At 39.0% G+C, this 15,869-nt stretch overlaps 1 protein-coding gene across 1 annotated transcript; it reads right to left on the reverse strand.

The window, feature by feature from the left end:
- Positions 1–60: 60 nt before the first annotated feature.
- mms19 (MMS19 homolog, cytosolic iron-sulfur assembly component) lies at positions 61–15,723 on the reverse strand. Its single transcript, XM_074662593.1, has 31 exons — positions 15,629–15,723; positions 15,117–15,165; positions 14,777–14,877; positions 14,487–14,572; positions 14,247–14,321; positions 13,120–13,189; positions 11,991–12,119; positions 11,802–11,863; positions 11,199–11,285; positions 11,018–11,092; positions 10,731–10,808; positions 9,851–9,989; positions 7,709–7,863; positions 7,522–7,600; positions 7,104–7,229; positions 6,947–7,028; positions 6,738–6,835; positions 6,455–6,616; positions 6,031–6,186; positions 4,669–4,768; positions 4,264–4,366; positions 4,061–4,138; positions 3,816–3,942; positions 3,621–3,727; positions 3,478–3,534; positions 3,069–3,255; positions 2,277–2,359; positions 1,994–2,158; positions 1,811–1,870; positions 1,258–1,358; positions 61–1,126 (listed from the first exon to the last, which is right to left on the reverse strand). Exons 1-31 carry the CDS (start codon positions 15,714–15,716, stop codon positions 1,096–1,098), a joined length of 3,096 nt encoding a protein of 1,031 aa, XP_074518694.1. The 5' UTR covers positions 15,717–15,723; the 3' UTR covers positions 61–1,095.
- Between the last annotated feature and the right edge of the window lie 146 nt (positions 15,724–15,869).

Genomic DNA, 15,869 nt, shown 5'->3' on the forward strand with positions numbered 1-15,869 from the left:
AGAATTTTATTGACATATTAAGTTAGACATTTTGGATGTTGTCTTTTTCCTTGGCATGTGTGGATAAGCAGTTACCTCTGTTAAATGGTCATATCTTCATGTTTTTTTGTGAACATATAATCTTCATTCAGCATAGACACTTAATGATGCAAAACAAATCATAAAAGCTGTCAGTGGAGGTGAAGGGAATATAGAAGTGCTTGACTCATTTGACACTGAAACATACAAACGCTCACACACAGAGTGAGACGAATCAAACACCCTGCTGCACACACTCACACAGACAGGAAGTAAAGACTGTCATCGCCTTGTCAGTGCTGCTGCTCTCATTCACTGCAAGTCCACATGTTGATTGATGCTGGAGTGGAGATCTCTGATACATCCTGCAGCGCAAGTTTCCAGAAAATTCATGAAATTAAAATCAAAAGGAAGGAAGTGTTGCTACCTCAGCACAGGCGTGATAAAACCAGCAGCTAATGTATGTACAGTGTTCACGCTCTTGTTCATAAATAGACATTTAACGGACGCAATTAGAAATTTTCATTAGGCTTTAAGTTCTGTTATTACCTCAACAATCATTTTCTGTGTGATCTTTGTCAATTCTCTGGAGACGACAGATGAGGCGCTAAAAAATGAACTTTGGACTCCTCCGACTGTTTGTGATTTTAACTAACACATAAATCACGTTTTAAAATATGATCAAGAAAAGCCGAAGTGCATCTCCAATGACACATTTCATCTTCTGCAAAGACGAGCGATCCCGTCATAAATAAGGCATAACAAGACAAACTGCTCATCTTCCTTCCTTTAACTTAGATAATGCTCCACAGTGAGTCCATCAGCTGTTTGTGCGTTTTTAAGGTCAGTTACACACAGGGAAAGAAATCATCAAAAGGGAGAAAGATGTGAGTAGAAAGATGGAAAGAAGAGCACCAAAAGAGAAGAGGGAGAGTGCTGCTGCTGCTGCTGCTGCTGCTGCTGCTGCTGCTGCTGCTGCTGCTGCGTGGGCTGCACAGCTTTGATCCTTGGTTTGATCCTCGAGTTCGACACTCCCACATCTGTGTCCATCCAGCTCAAGAGAGGATGAAGAATCAATCACCTTCCCCCCGGACTTCCTACCAGGAACCTAGAAGAGAAATGACAAGTGTGAAGCATGTTCATGTGATATTTTAAAAGAAAAAAAAGATTCTGAAGGGTAAATGTGTCTCTACATTTTTAAAGTAAAATAACAATCAATTAACAGTGTCTATAACTTACCACTCTCCTCTCGCCTGCACAGCCTCCTTCCTCACCAGCCTCTTTTTGTCATCTAGAGGTCGAGCCAGCGCTCGCAGCACTCTGGCCCTGAACGGCAAAATCTGCAACAGGAAGAAACTCTGTTATAAATCTTTTGAATGTTTGTTTCACATAAAAAGTGACTATGACCCTTGATTGTTTGATTGAAAATGTTTAATTTAAAAAATGTAAAAGAAAATGATAGGCAAGAAAAAAACCCTGTCAGACAAAAAGAAGTTGGAACGTAGAAACTTTGCAATTTGAAAATCAAAGATATGGATTTTAATTTGATAGCTCAATATGCAGAACACACTCAGATTTTATTGCAATTGAGCTCTTTCTTAATTTATCTGTAATTGCAATTTACTTTTAAAGCTTTCAGGACTCAATTTTTGCTAACTTAAGATGGAAAGAGTCAGATCTAAAGACTGTATTCACACCATCTTAAAAAAAAGAAATAAAAAGAAACATTTAAGTCTGTTTCTGTAGGATCAAGATAAAACAGTTTCAGAATGGACAAAAGTCAAAGTTGTACCTCGTGTTCAGGGAAGTGGGAGACGGCATGGATACATCGTAATGAGGCGATTCTAACACTCTGAAAGAAACAAAGATAACGATGGTTAGATCTGTGACTTGGCAACATATTCCAGCCTAAAACATTAAACTCTGAAATGAAGCAGTTGTTAAAAGTCTGGGTAAGGCAGGAGCTCTCACTCACCATGGCAGGACTGGAGTTCAGAGCCAGGAGCCTGTTGATCAAAGCCTCGAGCTGCTGGATGAGAGCAGGTGGAGGGTCAGCGAGAACTGGCTCCAGACAGGACAGAGTGGACAGCTGGACCCCCTGGTCAGGACACGACAAGGCCTCCAACAGCAGAGACAGCAGCTGGAAGGACGATTAGAAACAAATTTAAATGTTTTTAAAGACCAAAACATGAAGTAGCTTCATTACATGTAGAGATATTTAAAAAATTAACTTGCAGTAAAACAGGAAGTTTACTCACTGCAGGGAGTTCAGAGATTTGGACCTGCTTGGGCAGGTTGTTGACAATGTTAGACAGAGCCTTCAGGTAGTTTGGCTTCTTCTCTGTGGGGAGAGACATGAATAACAAAATCAAAACTTAGACATTCAGAAAAATTAAAATAAAGAGCAAAGAAAAAGTAAAAAATCTCAAGAACAACAGCTACATTTAACTTTTTTTTTTTGGACACGAGGAAAAATTTCACTCGCTTTTTTTATGCACTAATCACCCAAGTATCAGACAAACCAACTGAGCCTATTTGTTATTTTGGTCTTAAAAAAGTCAAAAGTTATTCCCAGAAAGCTTATCTTCTTATCTTACAGGAACCAAATTTAAATTTACTGAAGTTTTTCCACTTGACCAAATTGTTGAAAAACAAACAAGAAGCGCATGCATTAGTGTTGCTTGTGATTGGACCATGAGGATTCCTCTGTAGTACCCTGAATATCCCTGTGAAGCTTGTCTTTTCAATGAGCTGTTTTCTCACAAGCCCAAATGGTTAAAGAGTTACAGTAATTTAAAGAGCAATTTGGGAATTAAAACACCAGCGCACCAATATTTTTTGAAGTTTAAAGTTAGATAGAATAGACTAATTTTCAAAAACAATAAACTCCTCTATAACTTTAGTGTGGTCTTTTAATGATGCATAATAATATTTCTATACCCTGTCATTATTTATGTTAATGAAAGAAGTATTCAAGACGGTCAGAAATGTTTAAATTCAAAACTGTTAAAAGTTCACAAGAAAACTCAGAGGAGCTGTAAGTGTAATACCCTGTGGCGCAGCGTTGAAGCCCTGGACGAGCTTGGCTGAATTTTCACTGAAAAAGCGTTGGCGGTACATGATGCGAACATCAGCGTGGCAGCTGCGGTTCAGGACGTCAGCAGAGTCACTCATCAGCAGCGAAAAGCTGTCTGCTGCCATCGGACCCAGGTCAGGATCATCAAGCAGAGAGAAGAGCTTTAAACACACAGAGAGAAGAAAATCTGTTAGCTAACCATTGTGTTTCCATACACTATATCCATTTACATTTTTTTTCCCCTTGTTTAAAGATTTTTTTTGGCCATTTTTTTTTCATTTTTTGGTTGAAGCAGCTTATCAGAAAGAGGAAAGTGGGCTGCAGAAAGTGAGCAGAATATAAAGATCTTAAAGTAGATTCTTTACGAATCTGTGTGTTGTTACCTTGTCAGTCATTGGTGTAGACAGGGGGTGGTATCTGAGAAGCAGAGCCTTAGCAACCTGAGGACCAAAGCAGTTTTACTGAGTCGTCACTGATGTTGACTGAATGGAAGATCATACGTGGTTTAGAAATCATCAAATCTTACCCAGATCATGAGAGTGAAGGCCTGGCTGCGTGTGGATGAAGTTAAAGAGTCCAGTTCGCTGCACACTCTCTTCATCGTCCTCTGTATGTGGCTGTTGAGATCATCCCCTGAAGAAGAGACCAACAAAGTTGATGACTGAAGCTCTCAGTTAGAGAATAAAAACTTATCATTCAACAGTTTAAAGATGAAACTGACCCTGCGGCCTCTTATTGACCAGGCCGGCGAAGCACTTTGCAGCTGAAGTGTATGAGAGAGGGTGGCTGCAGGTGCAGCTCATCTCCTCCAGCTCAGACAGCAGCTGCTCTATCTGAGGCACCTCCACCTGCGTGACACAGACAAAACACAGGAGAGCATTTCAGTAACGGCAGGAAACACTTTTTTTTTTTTTAAACAAGAAAGAGTTTGTGAAAGTTGATTTATTTGTTGTGGCTGAGACTTACACCTCGAGGTAACGAACACACACATCCCATGAGCAGACAGACCAGCTGAGACTGGCTCCATGAGTCCCCTGGTTGCTTCTGAGAAAAAAACAAAAAACAAATCAATACGTTTTTTCCAAGGCTGCAACTTTACAAACTAAGAATATTTGTTATAATCGTATAAATCCAAGCACTCATTAAGACAAATTCACATGTATAGATACCTTAAGCAATTGGATGTGTGAAGGGAAGGAGTTGTTTGGCAAAGCGGAAACATCACCATTCAAAAAAAGAGCGACAGCCTTCGATGCTGTCTGTTCTGCCAACCTGTAGACACAAAGCACACCCAGCAGAAAACCACACAACCCTCATGAAAAGTAATCTGACAACAGTGTGTGAAAGAGAAATCAGAGGCACTCACAAAGACAGAGTGAGTCAGACAGGAAGTTGCAGCACATTCAGCATGTTTATAGCAAAAACAACGCTTCAGGATGGGGTTAAAATTTAACCCCAATTTTACCTACTTTTTACATACAATCAGATTACTGTTACTTTATTGGTTCGATTTTTACTTCATGACATGAGTTCAAGGTTGAACAGAGAAGGGATGAATCAGAGTTTGTACTGACGGAGGCTGTAGTCGGGCACATGAAGTGCTGATGACAGGGACCATGGCAGACAAGACCGACTGTTGGAGGAGAGGACTGCAATGACCGGGGGATCCCTCCCCTACAGAAACAAGGAAAACAAATCAAACTTTAGTCTTTTTAAACTGACAAACACGTCATACACACCTGTGATATGCCTGTATATAACTACAAAGCAAAACCAGAAATCTGACTAACTGCTTTCGCTTTATTTCTAGTGTTTTCTAATTAGACTTAATATGGGCTTTATTGAGTTTACAAGTTTAGAAAAATAACATTTAATCAGAATTAAAAACAAGACTTGATTTTTTTGTAAAAGGTAAATAAAACTGCCAATGATGTAATAAAATAAAATCTTTTAATTTCTTGTATAATACCATTGTCTTCATTACAAGATATTTGACAAATTCTTTTCTTAACCTTTTTGCTGATTTTTTTTTATCTCTACAGGCAATTCACGCATCCATTTTATCTCTTAATATCATGAAACAAGACATTTTTCCAGACTTTTTAGGTGAATGTGGCTCACATTAAGTCTAGCAAGTTAAGTCTTTACTAAAGATAAAACTTAAAAGGTAGAGTTTGCAGAATTTTCCTAAAAAACTAAAATGTGTGTCAGTGTCTGCGTCTGCCTCGAACCCTCTCCTCTACCTGTATGATGAGGTTTTGGCTGTTTCGGGATGTTTCTCGACAGAGAGTAGGTGTGATTGCCTCAGCCAATCAATCAGCGTTCAAGTGACTTTGTGTGTTGATTAGCGAGTGGAAGAAGCTATCCCGAGCAGCTATGTTAGTCAATGTAGCACGGAACAAGAAAAACAACCAAAGTGAAATGAAACGCTAAACAGATAAAGCTTGTTTTTACTGAGTAAGGGTGAAGCTTGGCTGGACTTTCACTCACTTTGGAGCACTTGGAGAGCGCCACAGGACGAAGAGTGATGAGAGCTAGCTTTCTGATAACCAGGTATGTGTTCAATAAGCCAGCGATTAGCTTGCACTAACTTACAAAGCCAAGTGCAGGGCTCTCCAATGTAGAAACACAATGCTACAGGTGTTTGCTAGGCTAGTGAATAGTAGTCAATAGTAGCAGAGGCCAAATGGTGATGCATAAAGTTTAATTTAAAAAAGAAATATTGGTTTATAATACATGTGGTTTACAAATGAAATTAATTCCACAGAAAGCGTCTATGGGCTGAATATTCAATATGTTCCTCTAAGTTTACCTCACACATACACCAGCAAAATTTAAAAACGAGGCAGTGGGGGTATGACTGTTGGTTCTGTGAATTAAAATCAGGCAGATATTAGTTACGTAGGGAAAAAAAAAAAGAGTATTCATCTTCTCACCCTGCAGAGCTGCCTGGAGTGACAGCGACAGCAGGCGTGGGATGATGAGTTCATGGAAGCACCGCCCCGTCTCCTCGGTGTCCTTGACCTGCTCGGCGATTCTCTGGAGGCTGCTGCAGGCCAGCACCACCTCTTCCACTGAGAAGCCAACAGAGCCTGGAGAGAGAAAAGATTACACTGACTTTCTTAAGAATCTGTTTTTGCCTGTTTCGATTTGTTAGAAGCCCGAGACAATACCAGTGAATCTGGGAAACTGAGAGTAAAACATGTTTTTTCAGATCACACATATGCCATAAAAAGAGAAGTTTCTTCACGACAGATTATAAACAACTATTAAATTTGAAAGATCATTGACTTTTTTCTGTTTGTTAAAAAAATAAGTCTGTACTTAAAGTCTGAAACCATCTCTATGGACAGATTATACCTGTGTGTGCTGAGCTGAGGACCTCTAAGAGGACAGGTGTGCTCTCCTGGACAACACTGGCCTGGCAGGACACTGCAGCCAGCGCAGATAAACACCTCTTGCGCATTGCATGATGGGATTGCTGCTCGGATGCTGCTTTGTTGTTATCTTGATCCACAGGATCTTATTGAGGGGGAGGAAAAGTGCAGAGTTCATGATAAAATGTAAGAAAACAACAGAATGTCTTCACATTTTTTAACATTCTCACCAGTGTTTTATTTTCAGGGAATGATTTTTCACATACCAAAAAACATCTCCTTTTTTATTCTTGGGATCAGTTTGGTGATGAAGGCTTGTGGGTGCAGTGCAGCCAAGGCTCCTGCACACTCCACCACAGCAAGACTGAAGGCAGGAAAACAACCACAAAGAGTCAAAATCAAGCCTTAGCTATTAATTAAAAACAAAACAAAACATCTTGATTTTTTATTTTGTGCTAAACAGAGAAAAACTGACCTGACTCTGTCGTCGTCCTCCGTCAGCAGCAGTCTGGTCAGGTGATCCACAGCCAGCTCAATGTCAGAGTCCGTCAGCAGACCTAGAGGAGACAGGAGGCTTGTTATGCCGTGTTAAACTCAGTAAACTGTGAGTGTACGAGTCTGTTGACAGTCACCTGCTTGTTGTGCCAGAGAGGTGAGCAGAGAGGTGGCTGTGATCTGCAGGCTGGCGTTACTCTCTGCTAACGCTGAAAAGACCATGCTGCACAGGGACGGACGAAAGGCGACAAACACGCTCTCTTCTGGTGTGGTTGAAGGAAACACGAAGAAACAAATTAATTGAATAAAAACTTAAATAAACCCACAAACTAACAATGTGTTAATGAATGAAGATGGTTTTAAGAGACTCTCTGGTACCAGTGATGACGTTAAACAGGTGAGCTCATTAATCTCGATATAATTACATCAACAAAACACAAAGCGATAAGCAAACATAAAATATTTAGTGTAAATTTGTAATATTTCATAATGTAAGACACAGCTACAAGAAGACTTTGGTGCCACAGGGAGAAGCTGAGTTTAACAAACACTTGCCTTTTTCTGCAGATTGGCTGCTTTTCACTGACTGGATGAATCGCTGCACAACCTCCAGTAACGTCCGCCTGTGAGAACACTGACCACAAAGACCAGACATGTTTGACAGATTCATAATGTGTTACAGATGTTACAAAGCCACCATCATTTAAATGCTCTGAGCACATTTCTCTGTTTCTTCCTCTACCTGTGTCCTGCTGTTGTACTGCTCCAGAAGAGAAGGCATGACTGCCGCTGTAACGATGTGGCTTGCCCTGTTGGAGGCGCTGCAGGCGGCCTGCAGCAGCTTGGCGCTGGGCCACACCAGCTTCAGGTCCGGCTCACACAGGTGATGTTTGCAGTCTGGAACAACATTACACAGTTAATGAAACACACAAAAGCACCAGAGCAGTTTATGGCAGATTCTGGGATTTCTTAAACTATCTTTTAAATTGTTTTTGTCATAAAATATCAAATTCTTTACAAATAAACCTTCAGCCAAACTGTCCTCTTAATGTCTAAATGACTGACTTGAGAGGTTCTTACACTGACTTGTATCAGGGTATATGCTAAATAGGGATATCCCGATATTACATTTTCACTTCCGATACGATACCGATTCTGCAGCATTGAGTATTGGCCGATACCGATATTAATCTGATACGATATTAAACATGCATACTTTTATTACTTATTTTGTAGTATGTCTGTCATGTTAGAAAAGGCTTAATTAAGTGATATTCAAACAAAGAACAGTAATCAGCAACAGTAGGTATGAGGAAAAACTGTCCCATTTATTATTAACCAATGGGTAACAAAAATTTTAACCATAAGCATAGAAAATACTAGTAATTGAATAAATTAAAGAATAAATTCGAAGACCCAGAAAATAACCTGAATAAATCAAATAAAAACAGCAGAAGCGGGGTCTGGAATGGATTGCTTATATCGGAGATTTTAGATGCATTCCGATACGATACCGATATTTGTTTTTTTGCTGATATCGGACCGATATCCGATATCAATATCGGACTGGGACACCTCTAAAGCTAAAATCCTCAGGTTGATTTCAATACCTTTTTGAGACTTTTCAAAAACCTTTCAAAAAGTTTTCAGACCTCATAATGACTTTAAGATGTTGCTGGCAACCCATCTTTAATAGTTGTAGACTGCATTTTATATAAATGATGTAAGCTGAGAAGGAATAAATATTGAAAGAATAAATGAAACTAAAGGCAGGTTTATTGACACTCAATCTAGATGGACTTGCATGGTTGCATGGTGTCTGAAATCCTGCATGTGTAGCTTGCCAAGCAACAACAACTTACAACTTTCACTTTTACACAAAGTTAAGTTTATGTTGTATTTAATTTCTCGAACTGAGTTGTATTCAATTTTTGAGTTTAGTTAATGTTGTTTTTACAAACTGTATTATTGTATCATATTGTAACTACAGTCTTAATGTATATATTTTATTTTATTCTTTTTTATTTCTGTATTTTTCTATTGACTCCATCAATTGCTGCCATTAACACAACAATTTCCCAGTTTGGGATCAATAAAGTAATTCTATTCAATTCTATTCTATTCAATTCTATTCTATTCAATTCTATTCTATTCAATTCTATTCTACAACTTCCAGGCCGAATGTTTAACGATAGTCGCAAGTAGGAAAACAAATATTCATGGATATTTTTGGGGTCAAAGCTTGAAAACCTATAAAATGAAATACCTTATTAAACCACAATTAAGACTTCTTGATACTTTTCAGGGGCCTTAATTTTCCAAAAACTGATTTATCAACTTTTAATACTTTTAAGGACACCCTGTTGTATGTAGATGATGATAAAATTCTAATTTGCACTGCAAAAAACTGAAATCTTATCAAGTGTTTTTGTCTTATTTTCAAAAGAAAATGTCTTTTTAAACTTAATATGAGCCAAATTCACCCGACCAGTCCAGAAATATGTCTTGTTTCGGATTGTTTCAAGACAATAATGAGATATGAATTGCTGTAACAAGTAAAAAAAAAATCTGCCGATGGAATAAGAAAATTTTATTAGAAAATTTGCTTAGACTAAGGTCTTTATACAAGAAACTTTTCTCTTGTTCCATTGGTGGATTTTTAAACCTTTATTAAACAATTCAGACCTCATTTTTGTCTTTAAATAACTTGAAATAAGACATTTCTCTGGACTGGTCAGGTGAATGTGGCTCAAATTAAATCTAAAAAGACATTTTCTACTGGAAATAAGACACACAAATAAGATACAGTTCTTATACATGCTACAGCTTTTTCATCCTTCTCATTAACTGCACATCCGTAAAGCAGGATTTTTCAGCCTTTAACCTTTGAAAATGAGATCCAGGAAAGTGCAGAGGGAGTCTTCAGAGTCTGAGTTCAGGACAGATCGAGACAGACAGGAAGTGATTGCGGTTAAAGCGGCGAGGCCGGCAGATTCAATCTTCTCACTCGACGTCTGAAACACCTGCAGAGAAACAAAAAGAAGGAAGTACGCTTCATGATGCATCATTTGTATTTTCTAATGTGTTCCCAGTGCCTGAGGGTCAATAAACCATGAAAAAATTCCTCCACTTTTAGTGAAGAATCACAAGAAAACACTGCTGATAATTGGCAAATTCCAGACTTCCATTCCATATTACCAAACTTTGCTTGGAGTTACTTTCTTTGGATTCTATGAACTATAATTTCACCTTTGATGGCACATTTATCAGTTATAGTAACATTTTTAAAATGTATTTTCAGGCCCATTGCCTCCGTTTGACAGGTCAGCTGAAGATTTACAGGAAGTGTGGGGAGCAGAGAGTGTGGGATGCAGCAAAAAGATTGAGGCTGTTAGTCTAACCAGCACCTTAACAAGTTCTGCAGCCTCTGTACGTGGGACGCGTCAACCACAAAGTTTCTGACTCATGTTTGTTTTTCTTGAATTTCAGGTGAACTTGTTTACAGCACAAGAAAACAGTTTACTTTTGACGATGTGAATGTAGAGTCTGAGATGCTCATGTGTTCAAGGACTGGAGGGAGCAGAAAAAGTGATTTCAGAGTCAGAATCAAAAATAATTATTATAATTAAAATAATAAGAGCCTAGAAGAGGGATTTTAGTCATGGCAACTTAGTGTCAGCAGCAAACTAAATCTTCAGAGTTGATGAATATTTTGGTGACCTCATAAACACTTATCAATCAAAATTACAATCTAGTGTTTTTACCTCCCTGCGCAGTGACGCCCACAGTCCCTCCAGGAACTCTGCCAGGTCCTTGTGTTCATATTGTGACACACTAGCAGCCTGAAAAACACACAGCACCTTGCATCACCTTCGGAAGTTACACACAGCCCCTATCTGCGCCTGTGGAGTTTGTAATGATTGACTGAAAAGCTTTAAAATAACAGTGATATATAACACACGCTTACAGCCGCAGAGAACATGAGAACTTTGGAGCCAAATATTGAATCATCAGAGAAAACCAGAGATACTTGTTGGAAAACAGTTCTCACCAGAGTCTGTAGCGAGTCCAACTTTGCGCTCTGAACATCCGAGTCCAGCTTCTCGATGATGAGCGGTAACAGAAACTGGAGAGTGAGAACATCAATACATCATTAACTTCAAAACAATCATGTTTTTTAAAATCTTTTCTGCTGCAAAACAGCAAATACAAGTGAAAACTCAAAATCCTACCTCAGCAAATTTTGGCGTGCCAGTGAGGACATTTCTCAGCGTCTGGATGAGTTCCTCTCGGGTGATGCCGTGTGGGTCATTGGGAGGCTGAGAGACAGTTGTGAGGGATAAGGGATACGTAAGAAGAGACAAACATGCATTATATTGTCACATGTGAAGGAGCCTTTGCAACAGACACAACTCTCATGATTTTGCTCTTTTTAGATGAAAATTAAAAAAAACTAATTTGGTTGTTGTGATTTAATTTTTTCCTGAAGTTTTCCTTGCACTGCATAAATGTAGCCACACTTTTCTTCTAAATAATCCATCCTTTCATCAGAATATTACACCAAAAATTACACAAACGACTGTGCCATCTGCCTGCATCGTATTTCAAAAAGTTTCATTTTCATCATCTCAAGGGATGTTCAGTCCCTCTCCTGCTTTGCTCCTGAGCTGTACTCCTCTGTCATGTAATGGGGAAACATTCGTGAGCACATGAGGAGGCAGACTCCTGTTATTGTTCATTGAGGTCACAGGAAGTCAGTGATGACATTTCTGTCTGCTGCCCTCTCTGCTTTCGTCAGTTCTCAGACACCAGCAGCTGAGTAAACAGGGACTTACGGGGGAGAAGTCGATGGGAAAATAGCAGGACGTCACCTCGAACAGCTCCTCTGTGAATTTACCTGAGGCAACCGACAGGAAATTAAGAGGAGGGGAAATAAAGGCGTGTTTGAACCACAGAATATTCAGCAAATAAAAAGACACTAAGTGCATGAACATGGTGTCTGTGCTTTCTGTGTAAGCTCTTACCTAGATCATAACCTCTTTGGATGATGTTGTTGGCGATCTGGAAGGCTAACAGGAGGTTTCGAGGATCTCTTTCGCCATCCATCGACTGGACAAAACCAAACACAAAGTCTGCCCCCAAACCCTTCAGCTCTGTGGAAATGTCAAACAGGGACACTAGGTTTGTTCACTGCTTTGTAGGGAGTGTTGCAGGTTATTTAGAGGGAGAAAGTACAACATCATTTAAATCTTACACTGGATACCTCATCAAGTGTAAACACTGGGTATTTCTTTTCTTGTGTGACATTTACTAAAAAAAGAAATGTGTCACCAGCAAAAAGCAGACATTATGTCTAAGGGGATTCACCAGCCACCAAGAGCCATAATTTTCATATAAATGATCAGTCTTAAAGTAACCACTAGATCTACAGAGGGCCATTGTTTCCACACAGCCGCTAGGGGAGACCGGGTATGGTTGTATCACGTTTTGCTTCAGCACCTCCAACTGAGTCGGAGTTTTCAAACTTTAATGCAAAGTTCAAACCTCTGCAAAAATATCACAAACCTCACCCTGTGATTTCAAATTATTCTGATCTAAGTCAAATGATTTTATCTGAAATAGTACAAGTACTAAACAAAATACAGTCTTGGACTAAAAATTAACTTCTTTCCTCAAAATCATTTTTTTCTCTATAGAATCTGCACCTGTTTCCAGCCCTGACTATCAACATGTGTGATCAGGGTGGAAGTGAAGTGATCATATGACTTCTATCTTATCCCTGATTGGTGGATGGTGGTGTTAAAACTCTCCCCATGTTACAACCATACCTGGTCTCCCCTACCTCTTCTACAAAACAAAGAGAAAGAGGTGTGAGCACATAACTACTGCAATTTCACCTCTGTATTTGTATTAGCCATGATTTGTCTGTGCAATTTTTTTCAACTTCCACAGGGCTGTTAAGAGGCCTTAAGATATGACTACAGGGTATTTTTAATGAACTGCTGAGATTTCAACTCTCTATCTCTCTGTTGTTTTGCATCATCTGTGTCTTCAGTACAAATCCCTTCTCTTCCAGTCAAACTTAGTCATTATCAGGAACTGTGGGTACTTCACTTTTCTCTCTGAGTCAGCATCAGCCCTGCTCTTTCTTACCAGCCTCTCTGCTCTCCATGAGGTTGATGAGCATGTTGTAGACGCATGCTCTCTCTGTCAGCATCAATGACTGGAAAAAAAAAAAACAGACATCAGCTTTTTAGCAAGCAAAACTTCTATAAGAGAGGTACAGTGTGTCTAGATCAAGGAGGAAACAGGAAGTGTGTGTGGTTAAATGAGCACAGTTGCGGGTTTGCACATATCAGAGGATGAGATGGTTTGATACATCCTGTAAGTTAATAACACACTGCTGATTACTTTAAAGTCTTCCCAGGGACAGCGGATAAATATAAATCAAGTTAAGTAATGTTTTTCAACTTTTATGAGTTTAAATAAAAAGTTAGTTCTACTTAATGCAATATATCTTTAGGATAAAAGTTAAGTCTATAGCTAAATGTGTCCCTGACTCTAACCCTTATACTCATCTTACATGGGTATATTATTATAAACTGATATTGTTTTTTGGATGATACAGATAAAAATGATTGGCAGTTGAACCTGAAATTTATATCCAAACACTTTGTGTCAAAATTTAAAATTTTGACTAATTACAAACTCCATTACAAGTTTTTTTAATTATTTTTTTTATACATGTGCCCTAACTAAATGTTTAAAAAATGAAGCTTTCAACATCAGAACAGAACAGAAACTAACAGTTGCACTTTCAATTAAGTTATATTTCATAGTCCTAAGACTTCTGACCGATCAGAAAAACAGATTTGTGGAAGAGTAACACGCATGGTGCTTTTTGACCAGAAGTGCCAAAAGCTTTAAGTCCCAAGAACTTCTCCCCAAGGCCCATTATTTTTTTATAGTTCCACTGAAGATTATGCAAATTGAGACAGTAATTAAACTAATTACACTAATTTAAAATGTTTAGCATTGCAGGCCCTGCCCCTGGAATTCATGGACCTTTAAAATGTACTATTCCTGAGCAGGAACTTGCCAGTGGGAAGATTAATCACCCCAAAACTAATTTTAGACCCTGGTTCCTGCAGTCAGAAAGCACCTAGAGTGGTCAGCGAAATCAGATCCAGAGTAAAAGACGGACTGGCAGCAATGCAGCGCTCTGTTTAATCCACTCATTATTTGGCCATTAGTGAAATAATGTTCTGGTACACTCTCACCTGAACGTGGACATCCTGAAACAGCGATCTCAGCATCGACACTGCGGAGCCGGGGGGCAACACTGTGCATTTTGTCTGGTGAGAAAAAAAAGATAAATAAATAAATGTATAATAATCATTTGTGTCATAACTATCATGTCTGTAATTGCTCAAAATGAGTCCCAAATCTGCCAAAAGAAAAACTATCTTGCTCACTTTGCAGTTTGATATTTTATCAAAGGGGTTTCCACAGTCACTCACCAGTGCTCTGAGGCCTTGGAGAACAGGGGGTGTAATAACGTAATGATCCTTCAGACGGTTTTCATAGAAGGCAAGGAGAACTTCAACTGTGGACAAAAGGCAAAAAACATGCTGATGGAATATGACTATATGTACATCATGAATTTTAACACTACTGTATCCGTCTCTATTTCTTTCTTTTCTATTATTTAACAAAAAATAGTGTTTTGCAAATATATGCCCCTTAGGTATTGTGTTCTCAGAGTTGAGAAACAGTCAAATTCTTGAAATCAAACAAAGTGACATTTTACCTTCTCTTTCAGTTAGACCCTCATAGCACTCATGTAGAACTTCAGATAGGAGCTGGACTCCTCTTGCTCTTGTGTGAGGCTGAGAGCTGGTCAGACTGAGTCTGCAGCAGGGAAATGAAGAGCATTTTAATCATCATTAATAACTTATCTGACATACTCTGACTTCAGCTGATGCTAATCTGATGAATCTGTCTGTGAGGAACACCATAAGTTTTCTGGTGTGACAAATCTCTGAGTGACGTGTGAGTGTGTTGTGTAACGTATCACAAACTTTACAAAATCATGCATTTGAGTTATGTACGTATCTGCTGTGAACATACTTAAAATGCTGATATCTTACCCCAAAGCTTCCACTAGCTGCAGGATTGTAAACTGCCCATCTCTTAGACCTGAACAGAAAGAAAAGTGAATTGTAGACATAAGGCCACCTAGATGATGGCTAATATAATTTATAAACGTAACCAAACTATCTCAAAGAGTTTACTACAGATTAACGAGGAGCAGTTCAAAGGTACAGAGTTCATTGACAGGATGCTACTAAGGACACTAACACAGCAGCTAGCTAATAGCACGAATATTGACATGATAAATTAAATGACAACACCACCAAAAGCCAAAGACACATTACATGTGCTGATCTGCATAAAAATTGACGGAATAGCGTTACAAATCGTGTCCGTTCCCTATCTTTAGGCTGTAGCATCACCCAGGATGTTGTGGTGCTAAGTTAGCTAGTTAACCATCATGCTGTGTTGCGCATCCCTGAAGCTAAAGCTCAGAGGACTCAACAGCGAGCTCTTGGTTACAAACTTTTCTGAGAAGATATTAAGAAAAATATCTAGTCTCATTTACCAGTTGCAGTGTCTTTGGCTTTACTGTCCTGTAGTCCCGAGACATATTCCTCAACGAGAGACAGCAGCAAGGCACTGTCCGCAGCCATCGTGCCACTGTTACTCAATAGCACGCATGCGCGAAAAGTTAAGAGTAAAACACAGAGTGGTTATCTTTAAGCAGATGTTTATAATGTTTGGGAGATGACAGAATGAAAAAAAATCGTCTCGGTAGTGTGTATGCGCGTGTTTATGATATTTGT

This window comes from Halichoeres trimaculatus, unplaced genomic scaffold, assembly GCF_033239565.1.
Source record: "Halichoeres trimaculatus isolate MK-OKI-2021-1 unplaced genomic scaffold, fHalTri1.1 fHalTri1_scaffold_23, whole genome shotgun sequence".
NCBI classification, from domain to species: Eukaryota; Metazoa; Chordata; class Actinopteri; order Labriformes; family Labridae; genus Halichoeres; species Halichoeres trimaculatus.

Coding starts and splice junctions, on each gene's coding strand:
- mms19 (XM_074662593.1), bottom strand. CDS start 15,716: ATGGCTGCGGACAGTGCCTTGCTGCTGTCTCTCGTTGAGGAATATGTC. Junction 11,286..11,801: donor TTCCCATCGACTTCTCCCCC/GTAAGTCCCTGT, acceptor ACTGTCTCTCAG/CCTCCCAATGACCCACACGG. Junction 2,159..2,276: donor AAATCTCTGAACTCCCTGCA/GTGAGTAAACTT, acceptor TCGTCCTTCCAG/CTGCTGTCTCTGCTGTTGGA.